The sequence below is a fragment of the Colius striatus genome, chromosome 24 (genome assembly GCF_028858725.1).
Source record: "Colius striatus isolate bColStr4 chromosome 24, bColStr4.1.hap1, whole genome shotgun sequence".
In the NCBI taxonomy this organism is placed as follows: domain Eukaryota; kingdom Metazoa; phylum Chordata; class Aves; order Coliiformes; family Coliidae; genus Colius; species Colius striatus.
The window spans coordinates 3,488,058-3,506,625 of NC_084782.1; the positions used below are offsets into that span (position 1 = coordinate 3,488,058).

The following is an 18,568-nucleotide window of genomic DNA, read 5'->3' on the forward strand; positions in this document are numbered from 1 at the left end:
TTTGGCAGGGGCTTGAGCTGGATGAGCTCTAAAGGTCCCTCCCAACCCCCACCATTCTGTGATTTGCTTCCACTGAGAAATGATTCTTAGAAAAGTGTCATAGCCCTTCCTTCCATTAGAAGTAGCCAAGTAGAGAGCTTTGGTGCTCATCTTACATTACTACCAATAGCCCTGACAAAGAATTCTGATGTGTGACAATACCAACTTGCTTTACCCTCCAAGTACCTGTCCAGGAGCTTACCTGCCACTTGATTCTTAGTCATGACTCTCAGATTTCTTGCAGACACTTCACAAACTGTTTCTGAATATTCTACAACATTTGCAAAGGAATAACAGTGCAGATACTTGCATGAGGAAAAAATGTTTGATAGTTTATTGCTTTGAAGGTCATCTGGTGTGTTACCAACAGACCAGCTTCAGACAGGCTCACTGCTCCAGTTGCTGGTGCTCAGACAGCATTGAGAGAGGATGCAGCAATAAAGGAATTTCAACTCTTCAAGAGAAAAAGCAAAAATGAAACCAATCCCTTTGCCTTCAGTTACTGGTAAGTGAGAGTTCAAAACTGGGTTATGAACACAAAGCTCGGTCAGTAATTGCACCTTTCTTGCAACTACCTGAAGGACAACACCACCACAATCTACTTATTTGATCCAATGATGCTTTCAAGTTGGGCCTGAAAAAGAAAGAAGACATTAGATTCAACCTAAAAAATCGACCCTTGTTGCTCTAAAGAGATAAAGTGTCTGGTAGATGTTCCAAGGGAGGAGCTGGGGGATGCTGCAATTCTTCAAGAGAAGCAAGCCAGGGCTTTTTTTTTTTCCCCCTGGCTGTTCCATTCCTTACTACATGTTTTATAAATTAGCTTTTCCTCCTTGGCATGCACCCTTGTTGCATTGTGAGAGGAGAGCTGGCCTTGGCTCCATACAATGAACAGCTCATTTCATAATGTAAAGCCTGGAAGAGGAAATTCAATAAAAGCTGTTGAAACAGTGGTCTGAATTCTCTGATTTCAGGCTGGATGATGTTAGCTAAATTAAATAGTTGGCTGTCTAGCATTTGGAATGCAAAACCTCTTGATTATGGGACGAAAGTAGCTGGGAACAGCAAGTTTATTCAGTTAGAGAGACAACTTGACGCCCAATTAGTAGATTGATCAGAGAGCTACCCATGCTTAGAGAGCCTGTAGTGCATGAAGCTTCCAGGGCTCTTGGACTCTCCTCTTCCTAGAGCTGCCATCAAAATAAACTACCAGAGTGGTGTATACACACAGCTGTTACAACACTTGTACTTCAAGGAAGAAGCATGGATTCAGTGGCAACATGTATTTATCTTACAGTTATTCCATACTGTACCCTAAAACATTTCAAGATGGCCTGAAGACATTAATGATTTGGGAAGGAGAAGGAAAGCAGCTCTGTGTAAAGGAAATGAGCTATAGCTGGACACATTCAACATTTGCAGTAACATTTAAAAGATGTGGGATTGCCTTCTCTCAGAAGAAAAGAGCAGAAGCTCTGTTTGCATCAAAGCACTGTGCACAAAATACCTCCTGTAACGATCAGCCTGGATGTATTCCTGTGGGACCTGGTCTAGGTGGGACCTGCTTTGGCAGGGGGGTTGGACTGGGTGATCTCTAAAGATCTCTTCTAACCCCTGTCATTCTATGATGCTGCATAAATACACACTTGTTCTTATCAGGTAGTATTTCAGCTTAAATGATGAGTCTTGTTGTCGGAGTCAATTTGAACAGCCAACAGCAGAGAAACAAAACATCATCTGCCTTCACTGCATTTGCTCTGTTGTAGGTGAGGAAGAATGATGGCTGTAACAGCCCTACAGTCCAGTTCTGCAGAAGCAGAGTCCTGGGGCATGGGGTAAGTGTGAGGCCTCTGCATTTGGGGTTCAGCTGCATGTGTCTGCTCTGCTCCAGCTGACTGACAAATTGCCATTTTCTGAGCCAATTCTGATCTCTCTCCATGGCAAAAACCTGAGTATGGCTGGAGTTGAGTTCATCTGACCTGCTGTTTGCATCAGCAGGTTCACTAGTAGTGACCAGTCACTGGCTGAGCAAGGAATTAGAATGCAGCAGCCAGAGCTTTCACATCTCCCTGAGACTTTTGTGACATGGAACCTCCCTGCACTGTGTATGTCAGGCTTCTGTGAGGAGAAAGTTATTTTTATCCCTTTCTAGTTGTAAAATGAGAAGTTTTACCATTAGGATTTGGAATTGGGCTTTTGTTACCTTCAGCTGTTGATTGGTTCGTTTCAGGAACTGAACCTCCTCGTTGTGCTTCTTTTCTTCTAGCTGTTGCCTTTCATGTTCACGTTTCTCAATGGCATCACATTTGGCTTTCTGTTCCTTCACTTGTCTTTCCAGCTCCTGCTTTTCCTCTTCCAGCTCTGCAATCTTGGAAAAGAGCACAGATCTCATTAGTGTTTACAAATATGTAAAGGGTGGGTGTGAGGAGGATGGAGCCAGGCTGTGCCCAGGGATGGCCAATGATAGGACAAGGGGCAACGGGTAGAAGCTGGAACAGAAGAGGTTCCAAAGAAAGACAAGGAAGAATTTCTTCCCTGCTGAGGTGAGGGAGCACTGGCAGGGGCTGCCCAGATGGGCTGTGGAGGCTCCTTCTCTGGAGACATTCAGACCCAGGTGGATGAGTCCCTGTGTGCCCTGCTCTAGGTGGTGCTGCTCTGGCAGGGGTTGCACTGGATGAGCTTTCCAGGTCCCTTCCAGCCCTTGAGACTCTGTGATTCTGTGTATTTGTTTGCTGATAATCCATTTTCAGTTACAATGGGACAAAATTTGTGTGGTGTACAGCCTTTAAAGTGTTCTTACAACAGCACATGGTTTGTGCAGTGCACTTGAGCCCTGGGAGAACAGTAAGGCCTTTACTGCCATCCAGTGGAAACAGAAATAATCGACTTGATATAAAACCGAATAAGCAATGCCCTCACGCTGTCTCAGGTGGAGAAAACATGGGGCTCACAGCCCAACTTACTCTTTTTTCCATGGCTGATTTGCCTTCCTCGGCCTGCAGTGCCTTCCTCATGCCAAAGGCAATGCTGCTCTCGTACAAGGTCTGATAAGCAGCGATTGTCATTTGGATTTCATCCCTGACCCGCAGCAGCAGCAGCCCTCGCTCGGCACAGTTGATCGTAGTTTCACGGATCAGTTCATCTTTAAAGAGAGGTTACAACAATCTGGTTAGAGCAGCTACTCTGCATGGCCCTGAGAATGCAGGACACACTGGGTGCAGAGCTTAGAATCATAGAATGGTGGGAGTTGGAAGGGATCTTTAGAGCTCATCCAGCCCAACCCCCCTGCAGAAGCAGATCCCACCTAGATCAGGTCACACAGGAACGTGTCCAAGTGGGTCTTGACCTCTAAGGAAGGAGCCTCCACACCCTCCCTGGGCAGCCTGGGCCAGGGCTCCCTCACCTCACACTGAAACAGTTTTTCCTTGTGTTTAAATGGAACTTTTTTGTGTTCCAGCTTCATCCCATCACCCCTTGTCCTGTTGCTAGATACCAGCAAATAAAGGGATGTCCCAACCTCCTGCCACCCACTAGCTACAGACTCATTAATATCAATGAGATTAGTACTTATATAAAAGTATTAATAGCTTAATATTAATGAGCTTGTGAATGGCTTGGTCAAAGCAACATGGATTTATTAGAGCCAGTCATCATTGTCTTTGCTTTTTGTTACGTTACAGCTGTAGCAGCAAGTGCTGGCAATTCAAAGCAAGTGGTGGTACACAGCTTGTGCTGACAAGGAGACTGTTGCACTAAAGCTGTAACAGCAAACACCTCAAGATTTGTAATGCCTTTTCTATTGCCAGGGCTGTCAGGCATTGGAACAGCTGCCCAGGGAGGGGCTGGAGTCACGACCCTGGAGGGGTTTCAGAGGTGGGTGGATGTTGCACTGAGGGAAATGGGCTGGGACAGAGGCTGCACCCCATGAGCTTAAAGGGCTCTTCCAGATGATTCTATGATTCTATAATGGAGAGCAGCCCTTGCCCTGCACCAGCCTCCATCAGGCTTGTCCTGTGGGCAGCAGGGCTGCCTTTAACCTTGCAGGAGGAGCAGGGAGAGGGACAGGGATGGTGGAGTCGCAGCCCGTGTGCGAGCAGGGGAGGAGCGATGCGGTGGGCGCTGACCGAAGCACTGCGAGAAGAGCTCCCTGCGCACGGGGCAGATGCCGGTTTCCCGCGCCTGCCGCTGCTGCAGCCGCAGGTCCAGCTGCTCCTGCAGCTGCACGACGTCCAGGCGTGTGCTGGGCGCGCTGGACACCTCCTGCACCCACAGCCGGTTGTCCTCTTCCCACTCCCTGCCGCGACAAGCACCAGCGTTAGCGGCCGTTCCGCGGGGCCCGCCGGGCGCTTCCAGGCGCGGGAGGGGATCCGGCCCTGCTCACCGCGGCGGCAGGATGGCGTTGAGAAGCTCCTGCGGCTGCTTGGCGGCGGCGGCCGTGCGGGGCGGCGGCGGGACGGGCCCCGGCGGGGCGGGCGGGGCGGGGATCCCCTTCAGCGGAGGGGCCTGTGGGGAGAGAGCAGAGCGCGGTGGGTCAGGGCGGTTCGCGGGAGCCCCGGCGCGGCTCTCCGGCCTCTCTCACCCCGGGGGACCGCTTCTCCGTGCGGCGGCTGACGAGCATGGGCGGGTTGTAGCGCAGCAGCGAGTCCGGCGGCGGGATCATGGCGGACGCGGCGGCGGTTGCCATGGCGGCGGTTGCCATGGCGGCGGCTCCTTCCCGCCCTCGGCCGCGGCCGTTTCCGCGCAGGCGCAGAAGCGCCTCCTGGCGGGTGCCGGAAGCGGGGCCCCGGCGGAAGCGCTTCGGGGCGGAAGCGGCGGCGGCGGCGCGCGCCGGGGCCTTTGTGGCGTCCGTCATGGAGGCGGCGGCCGAGCGGCGGCGGCGGCAGCGGCGGCGGGACGCGGCGGCGGCGAAGGCCGAGAGGCGCAGCCCCCGCCGCTCCGCCTCCCGCTCGGCGCGGGGCAGCCAGTCACCGCCGGCCGACGAGCGGCGGGGGCCGCGCCAGGGCAGCCGCGGCAGGAGCAGCAGGTAGGGCCGTGCTGGGCGGCTGTGGGCCCCGCGCTGCTCCCGGCCCGGCCCCGCCCCGCCGCTCACCGCCGCTCTCCTTGTTTTTAAGATCGCCCAAGAGGAAGAGTAAGTCCGGACGGAGGAGCCGGTCGCCGCGCGGCAGGAGGAGCCGCAGCCGGAGCCCGCACCACGCCGCCGTGAAGGTAAAGCAGGTAAATGGGGAGCGGCGAGGCGCGGCCCTTCCCGCCGAGGTGTGAGCGGGGCCCTGCGCGCTGCTGGGAGCTGCAGCGGCGGCGATTCTGCGAGATTCGCCCGTGTAAGGTACGGAAAAGGGCTCTTCACCCGGTAGTTGTACTCAGCCCTCATGGCCAAGAAGCCAACGGTATAGTGTGGGAAGCAAGTCGAGGGAGGTTCTTTTCCTGTTCTGTTCTGCCTTGGTGAGGCCTCATCGGGAGTCCTGTGTCCAGTTCTGGGCTCCCCAGCTCAAGAAAGAGACAGGGAACCGCTGGAGAGAGGCCAGTACAGGGCTACCAAGATGCTGAGGGGATGAAACGTGTGTGAGGAGGAAAGGCTGCGGGACCTGGGTCTGTTCAGCCTGGAGAAGAGAAGCCTCAGCTCAGGGGGCCCTGATCAATGGTGATCAGTCCCTACAGGGTGGGTGTCAGGAGGATGGGGACAGTGTTTATTGTGTGGTACCCAGTGCCAGGACAAGGGGTGATGGACATGAGCTGGGACACTAAAAAGTTCCACTTCAACACAAGGAGAAAGTCCTTTGGTGCTGAGGTGAGGGAGCCCTGGCCCAGGCTGCCCAGGGAGGGTGTGGAGGCTCCTTCTCAGGAGGTTTCCAAACCCACCTGGACACGTTCCTGTGCCCCTTAAGTGAGGGGAACCTGCTGTAGCAGGGGCTTGGACTAGATGATTTCTAGAGTTCCCTTCCAACCCCCACCATTGTGGGATCCATTGCAGGAGCGAGAGGATCATTGTCGACGAGGAAACGAGGAGCGAAAGCAGAGACACTCCTCAGAGCAAGAGCACAGGAGAGACAGAAGTGGTGACAGAGACAGAAGTGGTGACAGAGACAGACACAGAGACCATTCAGACAGAAGGAAGAATGTGAGTGAAAGACCAGGAATCCGAGGCCAGGAGCGGGACAGGGACGCTCAGAACATCCGCGAGCAGCAGGCAGAGAGGGAGCTCTACAACGAGAGAAGACGAGAGCACCGACAGAACAACGGAGGCGTTGAGCAGAACCCAGAACTGGGCCAATCTGATAACAAACCTCAAGAAAAAGCTGCTGTAAACAAAGAGAAGCCAAGCTTTGAACTGTCTGGTGCTCTCCTAGAGGACACCAACACCTTCCGTGGGGTTGTGATTAAGTACAGCGAGCCCCCCGAAGCTCGGATCCCCAAGAAGCGCTGGCGCCTTTACCCCTTCAAGAACGACGAGTTTCTGCCCGTGATGTACATCCACAGGCAGAGTGCTTATCTGCTGGGCAGGCACCGCAGGATCGCTGACATCCCCATCGACCACCCCTCCTGCTCCAAGCAGCACGCTGTGTTTCAGTACAGGTGAGTAGTGCTCTGCCTGCTGGGCACGTGGGATCCTTCAGCAGCTTCTGAAGGAAAGGAGTGTGGGCAGTGGGTTGAGGGAGGTTCTTCTTCTTCTTTGCTCTGCCATGCTGAGGTGTCATCTGGAGTCCTGGGGCCAGTTCTGGGCTCTCCAGCTCAAGACAGACAGGGAAGTGCTGGAGAGAGGCTAGTGCAGGGCTACAAAGATGCTGAGGGGATGGAACGTGTGTGAGGAGGAAAGGCTGCAGGGCCCTGGGGCTGTTCAGCCTGGAGAAGGCTGAGAGAGGATCTCATCAACACAAGAACCTAAAGGGTGGGTGTCAGGAGGATGGGGGGACATGTTTTTCCTGTCATGTTTAGTGACAGGACAAGGGGTGATGGGCATCAGCTGGAACACAAAGAGTCCCACTGAAACACAAAGAGAAAGTCCTTTGGTGCTGAGCTGAGGGAGCCCTGGCCCAGGCTGCCCAGGGAGGGTGTGGAGGCTCCTTCTCAGGAGGTTTCCAAACCCACCTGGGCACGTTCCTGTGCCCCCGGAATGAGGGGAACCTGCTGTAGCAGGGGGTTGGACTAGATGGTCTCTAAAGGTCACTTCCAACCCCCACCATTCTGGGATTCTGTGAAAAGACCAAGCAAACAGCCCCTGGATGTGCAGAGCTGAGAGATATGAGCTTGCTGTAAGTACATTAGAGGCAGGTGGAATTTATGTTTCATTGCTTAACATCATCCTAGCAGTGATTCCTCTCATTTCACCACAAGCAGCCTTTTAGTAAGACAAATAACACAGCAGGGTTAAACACAGAGCTGGGCCTGTGTGTGAGCTGGAATAAACTGGCAGGTGTAATTGGCAGTAAATGTATTTCAAGGAGAGGTTTCATTTCTTTGGTCTCTCACAACAAAGTCTGCTGCTCTCTGAAAGCAGCAGGGTGCTGCTGGAGACAAAGATGCTCTCTGAGACAACAACCATCTGTTCTGTGGTGGGAATTAACCATTCTGTAGCATCACAAGTTTTAGGTGGTGCTGCAGCCTGTCACAATCTGCATCTTCCATGGCCTCTCATAGAATCAGAGTGGTAGGGGTCGGAGGGAACCTTTAGAGACCATCCAGTCCAACCCCCCCCCCGTGAGATCATCCTCATTCAGCTCTCTGCAAGCACAGACAAGCACTAACTACACCCAGCCCTATTGGAAACCCTCCCTGCTCTTGGAGCCCTGTGGTCCATCCATCTCCCTGTTGTGGTTGAGTTGGGGGTGTGTTGTTTTGGCAGGCTGGTGGAGTACACTCGTGCTGACGGCACCGTGGGCCGTAGGGTGAAGCCCTACATCATCGACCTGGGCTCGGGCAACGGCACCTTCCTCAACAACCAGCGCATCGAGCCGCAGCGCTACTACGAACTGAAGGAGAAGGATGTGCTCAAGTTTGGCTTCAGCAGCAGGGAATATGTTCTTCTCCATGAATCCTCAGATAAATCTGAGGCCAACACAAAGGACGATGATGATGAGGAGGAGAAGGAGGAAGAGTCTGACAGTTAACAGACAGAGGAGGGAACTGGGGGCGGGGAGAGGGGAGAGAGGTTCTTTGCAGCTGGATGTGTGTTGGGATGTGAACGCTGGAGCATCACAGCACTGATGCCTCTTATTGCCTTAAAGTCCTTTTTCTGTTGCTGATCTGGTATAGTTTATTTTGGGGGACTTCAGTGATGATCCCATCTCTGCTGGTTTGGCATATCAGGAAAGACTGCAAGGCTGCTTTTCTCTTTTTGTTTCTCCTTTTCCCCCACCCCAACGAGGAGAAAAAGCACCTGGGTGGGACAGCTCTGAGGCTGGAAGTACTCCACACCCAACAAGGAGAAAAGCACCTGGATGGGACAGCTCTGAGGCTGGAAATACTCCACACCCAACAAGGAGAAAAGCACCTGGGTGGAACAGCTCTGAGGCTGGAAATACTCCACACCCAACAAGGAGAAAAGCACCTGGGTGGGACAGCTCTGAGGCTGGAAATACTCTACAAAGGTTGAAAAGGACTGTCCTCTTGTAGGAAATGCTAGAAAAAACACAGCTGGTGTATTTTAAGTTATTTTTTATTAACTGTTGTGTTACAGCCCTTTGAAAATGCCACTGAACTGAAATGTTAGTTAGGACATAACCTGGTGCATTTTGTGACCTGGCTCCTTTGGTAGAGTTTGCCAAATTCCTTTGCCTGGCATGAGTTCCAGACAGGTGAATTTCCCCAGCTGGCTGCTAAAAACACAGGAATGTTGCAAAGCCCCCTCTCTGTATTTGCATGTTTGGGGTAGTTAGTTTGCCTTGTGATCACTTTCAGTGCTGGAAAATGCTACTTGAAAGTCACGAGGGCCCTGAAAGTTACAAAGTGATCTGAAATCGAAGTGAAATGCTTCCTGGGGTCAGAGGTGAGGACACTGTGACTCAGGGGGGTGCTGCAGTTTGGGGTGATTCCCATACACCCCCCTGCCCCATGAGTACCATCCTGGATTTCTTTGTGTTACACATAAACACCTTTTTATGTGGTGACAGGTTTGAACCAGAGTTTGCACTATTTAAGTTCCCTTTTTATAAAGAAAACTCACCCAAGTCACCTGTTTAAAACATTCTCCTCCCCTGGGAAAGAAAACAGTGCTTTAGGAAGAGAGAAAACGACTCCACTGGCCTAAAGCACTTGCAGCTTGTGTATTTTTAGATGTTCTCCCCAGGGTTTGCTTTATGGTATAAGAAAAGTCTCTTTTTTTCCACCCTGTTCCCTGGGGGGCTGGGTGTTTGTCCTGTGCTCACAGGCAGCTCAGCCCCGCTGTGTATATACTGTGTTGTGTATTGGATGCACAGGCTGGGCTGTGGCTGGTGTAAATACAGGGCATTGCAGGAAGGGTTCAGGAGTTGAATGAGTTTTGACCCAGATGATCTCCTTTATATATACACTTAAAGGTTTTTAAATAAAGCATTTGTAAATTGAGCCCTCATTCCTTTGCAGTGGTGACACTTTGCTCTTTTTCTTCCCAGAAGAAAAGAGCTAGATGCACTTTCCCACTCGTTTCAATATTAAGGGCATCGAGTTTAACAGCACAGATGTGTGTGGTTGGGATCTGTGAGCAGCCCAGTGCTGTGGGGTGGGTTTGTGCCTCACCCTCTGCACACACCTCTCCCACCTGAGGGTAACCCAGGTTGCCTCTGTGCCCAGGCTGTTCCCCCCTTGCCCACAGGTTCTGATATAGGAAATCAGAACGAGTTTTGAGCCAGAGATGCTGAAGACTCTGGAAGGGCAGCTTCTCACCCCCCTAATGCTCACCCTGCAGAGCAGTCAGACCCCTGTCTCTGAACCCGGCTGAAAAACGGGTTGAACCACACAAGTGTGTGAAGTTGAACTGAGCTCTAAGTGGGGTTTCCACACAAACAGGAGGCCCGGGGTTGGGGGGCTCAAGGCCTCTCTGGGACCCTGCACTCCCACAGCTCTGTTTTGTCTGGTGAGCGTGGAGATTGGGGTGGCATCAGCATGCGGCTCCTCTGCCCTGCCAGGCCCATCCCTGCCCGGTACCGGGGAAGGGGCAGCGGGCTGAGGCTGGGGATGGTGGAAGCTGCCCTGCAGTGCTTCAACTGCCAGTTGCACCAGGGGAGGTTCAGGAGGAGGAATTTCTGTGCTGCCAGGGCTGTCAGGCATTGGAACAGCTGCCCAGGGAGCTGCTGGAGTCACCGTCCCTGGAGGGGTCTCAGAGCCGGGTGGGTGCTGCACTGAGGGCGATGGGCTGGGACAGAGGCTGCAATCGATGGGCTTAAAGGTCTCTTCCAGCTGAAACCATCCTGTGATTCTATAACCGAGGCCTCCACATTCATCACCTTCTTTCCAGCGCTGTGTCCACATGGCGGTGCCGAGACTCCCTCCCGGCCGGCTGCCACGGGACCGAGCGGCGGGGACGGAGCCCAGGGCGGAGCCGGGGCGGGGCGGGGAGCGGAGCGAGGGCCGGGCCGAGGCGGGGAGGAGCGGAGCGGAGCGAGGGCCGGGCCGAGGCGGGGAGGAGCGGAGCGGAGCAGGGGCCGGGGCGGGGAGCGGAGCGGAGCAGGGGCCGGGCCGGGGCGGGGCGGAGCGGAGCGAGGGCCGGGCCGAGGCGGGGAGGAGCGGAGCGGAGCGAGGGCCGGGGCGGGGCGGGGCGGGGAGCGGAGCGAGGGCCGGGCCGAGGCGGGGAGCGGAGCGGAGCGAGGGCCGGGGCGGGGCGGAGCGGAGCAGGGGCCGGGCCGGGCTCGGCGCTGCCCCCGGCGGCCCCTCCCGGCAGCGCAGCCGCCGCGTCCCGCCCGCCCCGCCCCGCCGCGCCCGGCCCGCGCAGGCCGCAGCCGCCGCCATGGCCGCGCTGCACGCCAAGGCCGGCGGCCCCCCGCAGATCCCCGACACCCGGCGGGAGCTGGCCGAGCTGGTGAAGCGCAAGCAGGAGCTGGCGGTGAGCGCCGGGGCCGGGGCGGCGGGGCCGGGGCGGCGGGGCCGGGGCGGGTGGCTGGGCCTGGGCCGCGGGGCGGGCGCGGGGCCGGGCCCGCTGCAGCTCCGTGCGTGCGCCGTGCCCGGCAGGAGACGCTGGCCAACCTGGAGCGGCAGATCTACGCCTTCGAGGGCAGCTACCTGGAGGACACGCAGATGTACGGGAACATCATCCGCGGCTGGGACCGCTACCTCACCAACCAGAAGTGAGTGCCGGCCCCTGCCCTGCCCGGCCCGGCCCGGCCCCGCCGTGTCCCGCATTGTCGCTTCTCTCTGTTCCAGGAACTCCAACAGCAAAAACGACCGGAGGAACCGCAAGTTCAAGGAGGCCGAGCGGCTCTTCAGCAAGTCTTCGGTCACCTCGGCAGCGGTGAGTGCCGGGCCGGACCCCGACGGGGCCGAGAAGGCGTTCCCTCTTGTGCCAGCCCCTGTCCCCTCTTTGTGCCCACCCCCGTCCCCTCCTTGTGCCAGCCCCTGTCCCCCCTTTGTGCCCACCCCCGTCCCCTCCTTGTGCCAGCCCCTGTCCCCATCCCAGCTGCCATCCCTCGGTGCTCCTCTCAGCAGCTGGTGCTGTGCCTGTCTCCTGGGCTGCTGCTGCAGGACCACTTTTCCATGTAAGCTCCTGTACCAGCCCCGTCCCCCCCAGACCCGAGCATCTGTCTTCATCACCCTCTCTCAGAAACCCTTTTCCCAGAGGGGGAAGAGGGAACCACTCCCCTGTGCCACACGCTTGTTGCTGCCATCCATGTCACCTCCTTTCTGCCCCTGCCCCCGTCCTGCCTGTGCCATGCTGCTGGTGGGTTGTGAGCCCTTGGAAGCAAAGGCCTGGTGTGTGTTTGTGAGGTGATCTCCGTGCTGTTGAGCGTTTGGGAGGCAGGCAGTGGATTCCTGCTCTCCTTACCCTCCCTCTCTGTTTTGCAGGCTGTCAGTGCATTAGCTGGAGTTCAGGACCAGCTCATCGAGAAGCGTAAGTCACTTGTTCGTTCCTCTCAGAGCTGGGGAGGCACCACACTTGTCCCCAGCCTTCAGCTCCAGCTCCAGCTGTCTGCATCCATGCTGGACTCACTGCTGCCAGGCCCAGGACTGCAGCTGCTCCTCTCTGTCCAGCCCTGAGAGCTCCCAGCTCCTCTTCCAGCTGCACTCAGCCGAGTGGCACTGGGAGAAACAGAAGCTGAGCTTCCTTCCTGGAGTAAACTGTTAAACTTAGCAAAGGTTTCTTGTGCATCAAACCTTATTCCACTGGATTTGATGCTTTTCTTTTGGAGGAAGAGGTTGGAGGAGCTGAAGTGACATGTGGCAGTTGGTGTGGCTGTTGGGCTGTTGCAAGTGGGGTGGGAGGATCCACTAGTTTGGTGATGGGTACCCCATGGGGTGCATCCTCACATGCTTCAGGGGCAGAGGAGGCAGCTTGCTGGCCTTCAGGAGCGAGGTTTCTCAGGTTCTCTGATGGACCTCCCGGTGCTTTGAGGCTCAGTGTGTCTCTGCTGCCCCTTGGACTGTTGCAGGGGGTTGTTTTCCTCCCTGCAGGGGCAGCCTGGGCTGGGAGCTGTGAGGAGGTAACCACTGCTCCTCTGTGTTTGTCACGCTCTAGGGGAGCCAGGGAGTGGCACAGAAAGTGACACTTCTCCAGACTTTCACAATCAGGAGAATGAGCCCAGCCAGGAGGATGCTGAGGAGCTGGATGGGTCTGTGCAAGGGGTGAAACCCCAGAAAGCTGCTTCCTCTACTTCTTCTGGGAGCCACCACAGCAGCCACAAAAAAAGGAAGAACAAAAATCGACACAGGTTAGTGGGAGCAGCAGCTGTCCTGGGCCTCCTGAAGGGATGGTGGGGAGGGGGGGTGGGATTTACTTTAATAAGGAACTAGAAACCAACAAAAGTAACTCAAGGAGGAGCAGCTCAGGCCATTTCTTTTGGTCCTTTTTCTGGGTTTGAGTTGGGTGCCCAGAGTGCTGACTCCAGCTGGACACAGCTGTGCTGCCAACACAGCTTTTCCCTTTCCTGTCTGCCCAGAGAGTAAATGTCTCTGCCTTCCAGTCACTGCACATTGCTTCTTGCAGAACCAAGGAAGACAGGAACCTTAGTGCTTTCTGTGGAGAAGGAGGGTGACAAAGCAGGTTGGAATGTTTTGGGGGTTGTTGGATGTTCCCAGTGTCTGCACCAAGATTCCCACCCCAAACCCTTCCAGCTGTCGTGTCCCACGCTCAGTCTGGTTGCCACATGGGTTGCTTTGTTGTGTTGACCTCCCAAGTGTTTGGTATTCAACCAAACTGAGGTTGATGTGAAGCAAAAGATTTCCTGAGCTCTTTCTGGGTGAATTTAGGTGAGAAGTTTCTGCCCCTTGAGTTCTGCCCCTAAGGTGTGATGGCTCAGAGGTCTCAAACCAGCTCCCTCTCGCAGCTCTGCTCTCCATGGCCCAAGGGAACCTCTTGCTTAACCCACCTCAGTGCCCCTCAGCAGGAGGAGTCCTGCAGCCCCAGGAGCTCAGCAGTCTGACAGTGCACTGTGGAGTCAGGCCCTAAGGGAGATAAGCTGCAGGAATCCCAGCTCTTGGAAAGAGGAGACAACTGCACCTCTGTGGAAGTGATGGCTGCCTAAAGAGTCTTAGAAGTAAAGGAGCTTTCAAAAATCATGTTCTTGGAGCTTGTTGGCTTTGTGTGTGGGTGAGCTTTCCTCTTCAAGGGACCTTCCCAGACAGTGAGAGGAGGGGAATGTTTTGAAGGGAAGTGGTAACATTTGACAGAGGTTGCTGGGTTGTTTGGGAGCTCCAGAGGCAGGTGGAGTGCTTGCAAAGCATCTCACTGCTGCTCCTTCAGTATGTTTGAGTCTTTACTGTGGCTTTAATTCTTAGATCAGAACGTTCTTTGCCAGCAGGGCAAACATCCTGAAGTACTGGATGTCTCTTTCACACAATCCCAGCATGGTGGGGTGGGAAGGGCCCTGCAGAGCTGCCCCAGCCCCTGCTCAAGCAGCTTCCCCTGGCTCAGGGGGCACAGGAACGTGTCCAGGGGGGTTGGAAACCTCCTGAGAAGGAGCCTCCACACCCTCCTGGGCAGCCTGGGCCAGGGCTCCCTCACCTCAGCACCAAAGGACTTTCTCCTTGTGTTGAAGTGGCTCTTCAGTGTCCCAGCTGATGCCCATCACCCCTTGTCCTGGCACTGGGGACAACAGGAGATTGGTTCACCCTGAGCTGGGACTCAGAGCAGTTCAAAACTCTTCCCCTGTAGACAACTGGAAAGAAGTTTAGGAGTAAGACAAGAAAGTACCTCTGTAAAGAGATTCAGAGAAGCAGCCTGATTGTGGAGCACCCCACTGAGCCTGGCAGCCAAACCATGCAGTGCAGACCTGGGGTGCAACAGCAGTGCTGGGAATCACACACAGCCCTTTGCTCCGCTCCACAACCGAGCTGTAGAGGCAGCACGTAGGAGGAAAGTGCCCTGCTGACAGGTTGTGTTGTCCTGGGCTTTCTGCTGTGTTCTTTCCACTGAAGCAGCTGGTGCTGGCTGCTCCTGGGGCAGTGTTGGACCTGAGGAGCCCTGGGCTGGGCTGGCAGCTCTTCCCACCCCGAGAGACACGGCAGTGTTAGGGAAAGGCCTTAGTGAGTGTGGCATTGGCTGCTCTGTGATGCTTAGCAGGGCCAGATAGATAATGAAGAGAGGTTTGTCTATAACAAAAGCTGTTAAAATTGTGCCTGTCATTAGTGACTGTCCCCTCAGCTTTGGCAGAAGAGATCAAATGCTTTTCAAGTACAGCTAGGTTAAAAAACCCCCCACCAACAGAGCAGTCCCAGAGCCGAGTGCTTTGCAATGCCCTGCTCCTTTGGAAGAGACCTGCCTGCCTGGTTCTTGAGTGTCACAGGATGGAAAAGGGAACAGTCCAAAGAAATGATGGTGTTTCTTTTTCTCCAGAAGCTCTTCTATTTGCCAGCAGAGGTTTGAGTCTGTGCACTTGGTGCTGAAGAAGCGAGAGGTGCTGGAAAGGGCCCCAGGGGGTGTGTGTGGACTCTGGGTTCTCTGCTTTGTGTGCCAGTGGGAGCAGAGTGGGAAGTTGGGTTCAGGTTGGGCAGGACTGGGGGAACAGGCACTTTAACTTTGACCAGGGAAGCAGGGGGAAGTCACAGTGTCAGTGGAAGTCATGCCCTGTTCCCTCTGAGACCACAGGAAGGCCCAGATGATTATCTTCTGTGTGCTCAGCAGTTTTCACTGCTAAAAACTATTTCAGGAGCAAACAATACTCTTTCCTCTTAGAGATCCAGTGCTGAAAAGCTACAAACTCCCAGGGATCTGATGCTCAAGAGGTCCCCAGCACACAGAGCTGGCAGCTTTGGGGCAATTGCTGTGGGGCTCTGCCAGGGTGGGAATGGCACCAAACCACAATTAGCTTTGGCTCAAGGAGGTGTTCTCCCTTTAGTGCCCTGAAGGAAGTGAGTGGAGGGGGATGTGTGTGTGTGTGTGTGTGTGTGTGTGTGTGTGTGGGCAGTGTGGGAGTGCTCCAGTGCAGAGCTGACCACTGAGCTCCCTGTGGCTCCTCTGCCTCACCAAGCTTTGCTTTGCTGTAACAATCAGTCCAAGCTGCCTCCTGCTGACCACCCTCCCCTTTGGGTTTGCAAGCAGATGGGTTCCTCTGTGCCCTTGTGCACCCCAGTAGCCCTTTCCAGCCCCTCAGCTCCCCATGGAAAACCACTCTGCCTCTGCTCTAACAGCTCTTTATTCCCAGAAGTGCAGCTGGGGAGGGGGACTCTGCATTGCCACATCTGGAGCACTTTTAGTGCCCAGCTCCCGGTCGCGGTATCTGAACAACTTTGTGCCATTCCAACTGTGCCTTGCCGACTGATTTCATGTCATTAGTGATCTCACTTAGGGTGGCTAATCAACTAATTGATTGAATTCCTTAGTATATTAATTTCTATTGCTTTCTTCCCTTTCAAATGCTGCCCCTCAGCCCGTCTGGCATGTTTGATTATGACTTTGAGTAAGTTGGACTTGAATTAGTACTTGTGCTGTGTTGTTAGTGTGTAGACACCGATGTGCCTTTTGAGACCTTTCTAACCCATAGTTTATCTGTTTAATTGTAGGTATGTATATTAGGTTAGGCTGGGAAGGTTTTTTTAAAAACAGAAAAACGTGATGGAGGTAACATTTTATTTAATAACTTCAGCCAAATCCAATTAACTTCACTCTTCTTTCCCCTCTCTGTTCCATATTTAAACAGCCCAAACTTTGTAACTCACCAAAACAACCCTCCCCACACCCTCTACTTTCAGTTTCAAAACTGATCCTTCTGGCTTTGCTTCTCTAAAGGAGATTATTTTAGTGTAGATACGGAGGTTTCCTCCTGGAAAGAAATAAACAATGTGATGAACTCAAGTGCTTTTGGACTCATTATCTAATCCCTGTCATCTGAACCTCCCCATCTCCCCTCTGAGTCAATAACCATCCTCACTATGTCTGAATAATTCCTCGTGGCACAGTTACACATCTAACAGCTTCCCATAGAGCATGCCTGTGTAACCTTGCATCTTGAAGCTGCATAACCTCCCTCTGATTTATACCCTTTGATTAACCCTCTGAGTGGATGGAAATTATTGCATCCCTTTTGGCAAATAAGACTCCACTCTCTCGTGTCTCTGCTGCTTTCTTGCCCAGTAAATGCTGGGCCAGTGATTTGGCTCAGCCAAATTGAGAATGTGGATTGAATTAACCAAATAGTCTTTGTTGTAGCCTGTGCCATATGCAGTAGCTGGTTCTTTGAACTCTAGTGTTGGTTTTAATGTATTGAAATGGACATTTCTCTTATCTTTCCAACCACAGGATTGATCTCAAGTTAAACAAAAAGCCAAGAGCCGTAAGTATCAGCTGCTCTGTCGTTGTTTTCCTTGCTCACCTCTAGACTGGAGTGGCTGGCTGCCTCCTGGGACATTTCCCTCCCTCTCTTGTAATTTAAGATCTTATTTGTCATGGTTGAGGAACAGTGTGGTATGAAACAAACACTGTCTTGTGGATTGAACAGTAAGTGAGCCCAGGTAGGCTGGTTAGGAAGAGAGGTCACACTGAAGCCCTGTGCACTTCTGTTTGGTTTGTGGCCTGTTACCTTGTCACCATCTGGAACATTCAAAGCCTCTGGTTTTGCTTGAAGTGTTCTCCAAGGGTCCTTTCATTGGAATGTTTAGCTACAAGACCAAAACCAAATCTCTTTTTCTGATCAGCCTGTGACTGATGGTTGGTAGAAAGGAGAGAAGGCTGAGGCTCCAGGCTCTGCAAACAGAACTAAGGGCAGAAGCTCACAATGTGCCTGTCCTTTCCTTTCTCTGCAGGACTACTAGATTCATCAGTGCTGATGCTTCTGGGATTTAGGTCTTCATGAATCTCCCCCCCCTGAGAAAACTGCCAGTGGCCTGAGTTCAGCAGCAGCTCCCAGGCAGGTGGCTGCAGATGGGGAGTGACTCGCTCCAAAGAACTTCAGTGGGGGGAAAGGGGGGGAGAAAAATCTTGGACCACGTTACTTCACATCATTTTTAAAGCACCTGAGTTGCAGGAAGCCTGAAGGTGTAGTAGCAGCAGTAATAGTCCTGAATTCCTGCCTGTTCTGTGCTTCCACCTCAGTCAGGAACTGCCCAGAACTGGCTGATGTTGCTGCTGCCACCCCCTGACACCTGCAAACCCCCAGACAGGGATTTCTTTTGCCACTGGAACTGGAGTGTGAGTCAGTGTGTCCCATCCATGTTGTCAGATGTAGACTCCTTTTGTTGCTGATGTCTAGCTTTGTAGTTTGGGGTTTGGTTTGGGCTTTGTTGCTGGTTGGTTGGTGTTTGTTTTTAAAGCCAAAGTGTATAGTTAACAGATGGACTCTGGGCTTTCTTTTGCTTTCATCCATGTAGAGTGGAAGGTTCTTCATTGTGTGGAACAGCTCCTTTGGGTTCTTCAGCAGAGAGGAAAGGTGATTAACCCTTTCCTCTCACTCATTTTAAACACCATCCCCTACAACTCATGCAGTGCTTTAGATGCAGGGAAGGCTGGAGCTCCAAGCCACGTGCTCTTTGCTGTCTTTGAGGTTGGGTGGATTCTCTTTTTAATACAAACTTCTGTCATTTGTACATAAACAATAAAGTTACATGTTTGTCTCTCTCTCTTCTGTTTTTCTTCAGTCCCAAATTTGACTCCTAGTGCTTTCTGTTCTCCCTCTGCTTTATAAGAACCTCCTTGGAATCCTTCTACTTCCCTGCAGTAGCTTTTCCTTGTCTCATGACCCTTAAGAGGTTGCCTTTGTGTTTTCTTTCCTCTGGTAGACATAACACAGAGTGCTTGAAAGGATTGCCAGGTACTAATCTCCAGCTGTGTTCAACTAATCCTGCTTCAAGGTAGGACTTGGATGTCAGTCAGTTCTTGCTGATGCTGGCAGAGTGCCTGCAGATAAGGCATGAGCAGTCTGAATTGCCACTGGGAAAGTACCCAGAGGGGTGAGTGTGAGGTGCTTTTCACAGTAGC

At 53.5% G+C, this 18,568-nt stretch overlaps 3 protein-coding genes across 8 annotated transcripts; 2 read left to right on the forward strand and 1 right to left on the reverse strand.

Annotated features, from left to right (window-relative positions):
* Positions 1 to 344: 344 nt before the first annotated feature.
* On the reverse strand, positions 345 to 4,748 carry DNALI1 (dynein axonemal light intermediate chain 1). The gene is made up of 6 exons (XM_062014505.1): positions 4,619 to 4,748; positions 4,421 to 4,542; positions 4,164 to 4,333; positions 3,003 to 3,181; positions 2,243 to 2,407; positions 345 to 673 (listed from the first exon to the last, which is right to left on the reverse strand). The coding sequence occupies exons 1-6, from the start codon at positions 4,736 to 4,738 to the stop codon at positions 638 to 640; spliced, it is 792 nt and encodes a 263-aa protein (XP_061870489.1). The 5' UTR covers positions 4,739 to 4,748; the 3' UTR covers positions 345 to 637.
* A 107-nt stretch (positions 4,749 to 4,855) lies between these two features.
* SNIP1 (Smad nuclear interacting protein 1) lies at positions 4,856 to 9,576 on the forward strand. Of its 2 annotated transcripts, XM_062014497.1 has the most exons (4): positions 4,856 to 5,062; positions 5,151 to 5,253; positions 6,008 to 6,609; positions 7,877 to 9,576. In XM_062014497.1, the coding sequence occupies exons 1-4, from the start codon at positions 4,890 to 4,892 to the stop codon at positions 8,139 to 8,141; spliced, it is 1,143 nt and encodes a 380-aa protein (XP_061870481.1). In that variant the 5' UTR covers positions 4,856 to 4,889; the 3' UTR covers positions 8,142 to 9,576. The 2 variants fall into 2 exon arrangements, with proteins under 2 accessions (XP_061870481.1, XP_061870482.1); XM_062014498.1 differs by lacking the exon at positions 4,856 to 5,062 and having other exon boundaries at positions 5,163 to 5,362.
* Positions 9,577 to 10,924: 1,348 nt separating this feature from the next.
* Positions 10,925 to 18,208, forward strand: MEAF6 (MYST/Esa1 associated factor 6). 5 transcript variants are annotated; one of them, XR_009820352.1, is made up of 8 exons: positions 10,925 to 11,050; positions 11,176 to 11,291; positions 11,368 to 11,455; positions 12,007 to 12,052; positions 12,677 to 12,869; positions 16,159 to 16,216; positions 16,895 to 16,928; positions 17,398 to 17,454. XR_009820352.1 is itself a non-coding variant. In XM_062014502.1 (7 exons), the coding sequence occupies exons 1-7, from the start codon at positions 10,955 to 10,957 to the stop codon at positions 17,404 to 17,406; spliced, it is 582 nt and encodes a 193-aa protein (XP_061870486.1). In that variant the 5' UTR covers positions 10,925 to 10,954; the 3' UTR covers positions 17,407 to 18,208. The 5 variants fall into 5 exon arrangements, 3 of the variants coding, with proteins under 3 accessions (XP_061870486.1, XP_061870487.1, XP_061870488.1); XR_009820351.1 differs by lacking the exons at positions 16,159 to 16,216; positions 16,895 to 16,928; positions 17,398 to 17,454 and adding exons at positions 13,145 to 13,407; positions 13,485 to 13,716; XM_062014502.1 differs by lacking the exon at positions 16,159 to 16,216 and having other exon boundaries at positions 17,398 to 18,208.
* The last annotated feature ends 360 nt before the right edge of the window (positions 18,209 to 18,568 follow it).

Bases quoted from the DNA above. Each gene is read 5' to 3' on its own strand.
- DNALI1 (XM_062014505.1), bottom strand. From the start codon at position 4,738: ATGGCAACCGCCGCCATGGCAACCGCCGCCGCGTCCGCCATGATCCCG. The intron at 4,334-4,420 runs GTGAGCAGGGCC...TTGTCGCGGCAG, and splicing joins AACGCCATCCTGCCGCCGCG to GGAGTGGGAAGAGGACAACC. The intron at 674-2,242 runs GTAACAAAAGCC...TTTCTTTTTCAG, and splicing joins GAACCAATCAACAGCTGAAG to GCCCAACTTGAAAGCATCAT.
- SNIP1 (XM_062014497.1), top strand. From the start codon at position 4,890: ATGGAGGCGGCGGCCGAGCGGCGGCGGCGGCAGCGGCGGCGGGACGCG. The intron at 5,063-5,150 runs GTAGGGCCGTGC...CTTGTTTTTAAG, and splicing joins AGCCGCGGCAGGAGCAGCAG to ATCGCCCAAGAGGAAGAGTA. The intron at 5,254-6,007 runs GTAAATGGGGAG...GATCCATTGCAG, and splicing joins CCGCCGTGAAGGTAAAGCAG to GAGCGAGAGGATCATTGTCG.
- MEAF6 (XM_062014502.1), top strand. From the start codon at position 10,955: ATGGCCGCGCTGCACGCCAAGGCCGGCGGCCCCCCGCAGATCCCCGAC. The intron at 11,051-11,175 runs GTGAGCGCCGGG...CGTGCCCGGCAG, and splicing joins AGCGCAAGCAGGAGCTGGCG to GAGACGCTGGCCAACCTGGA. The intron at 11,456-12,006 runs GTGAGTGCCGGG...TCTGTTTTGCAG, and splicing joins CTTCGGTCACCTCGGCAGCG to GCTGTCAGTGCATTAGCTGG.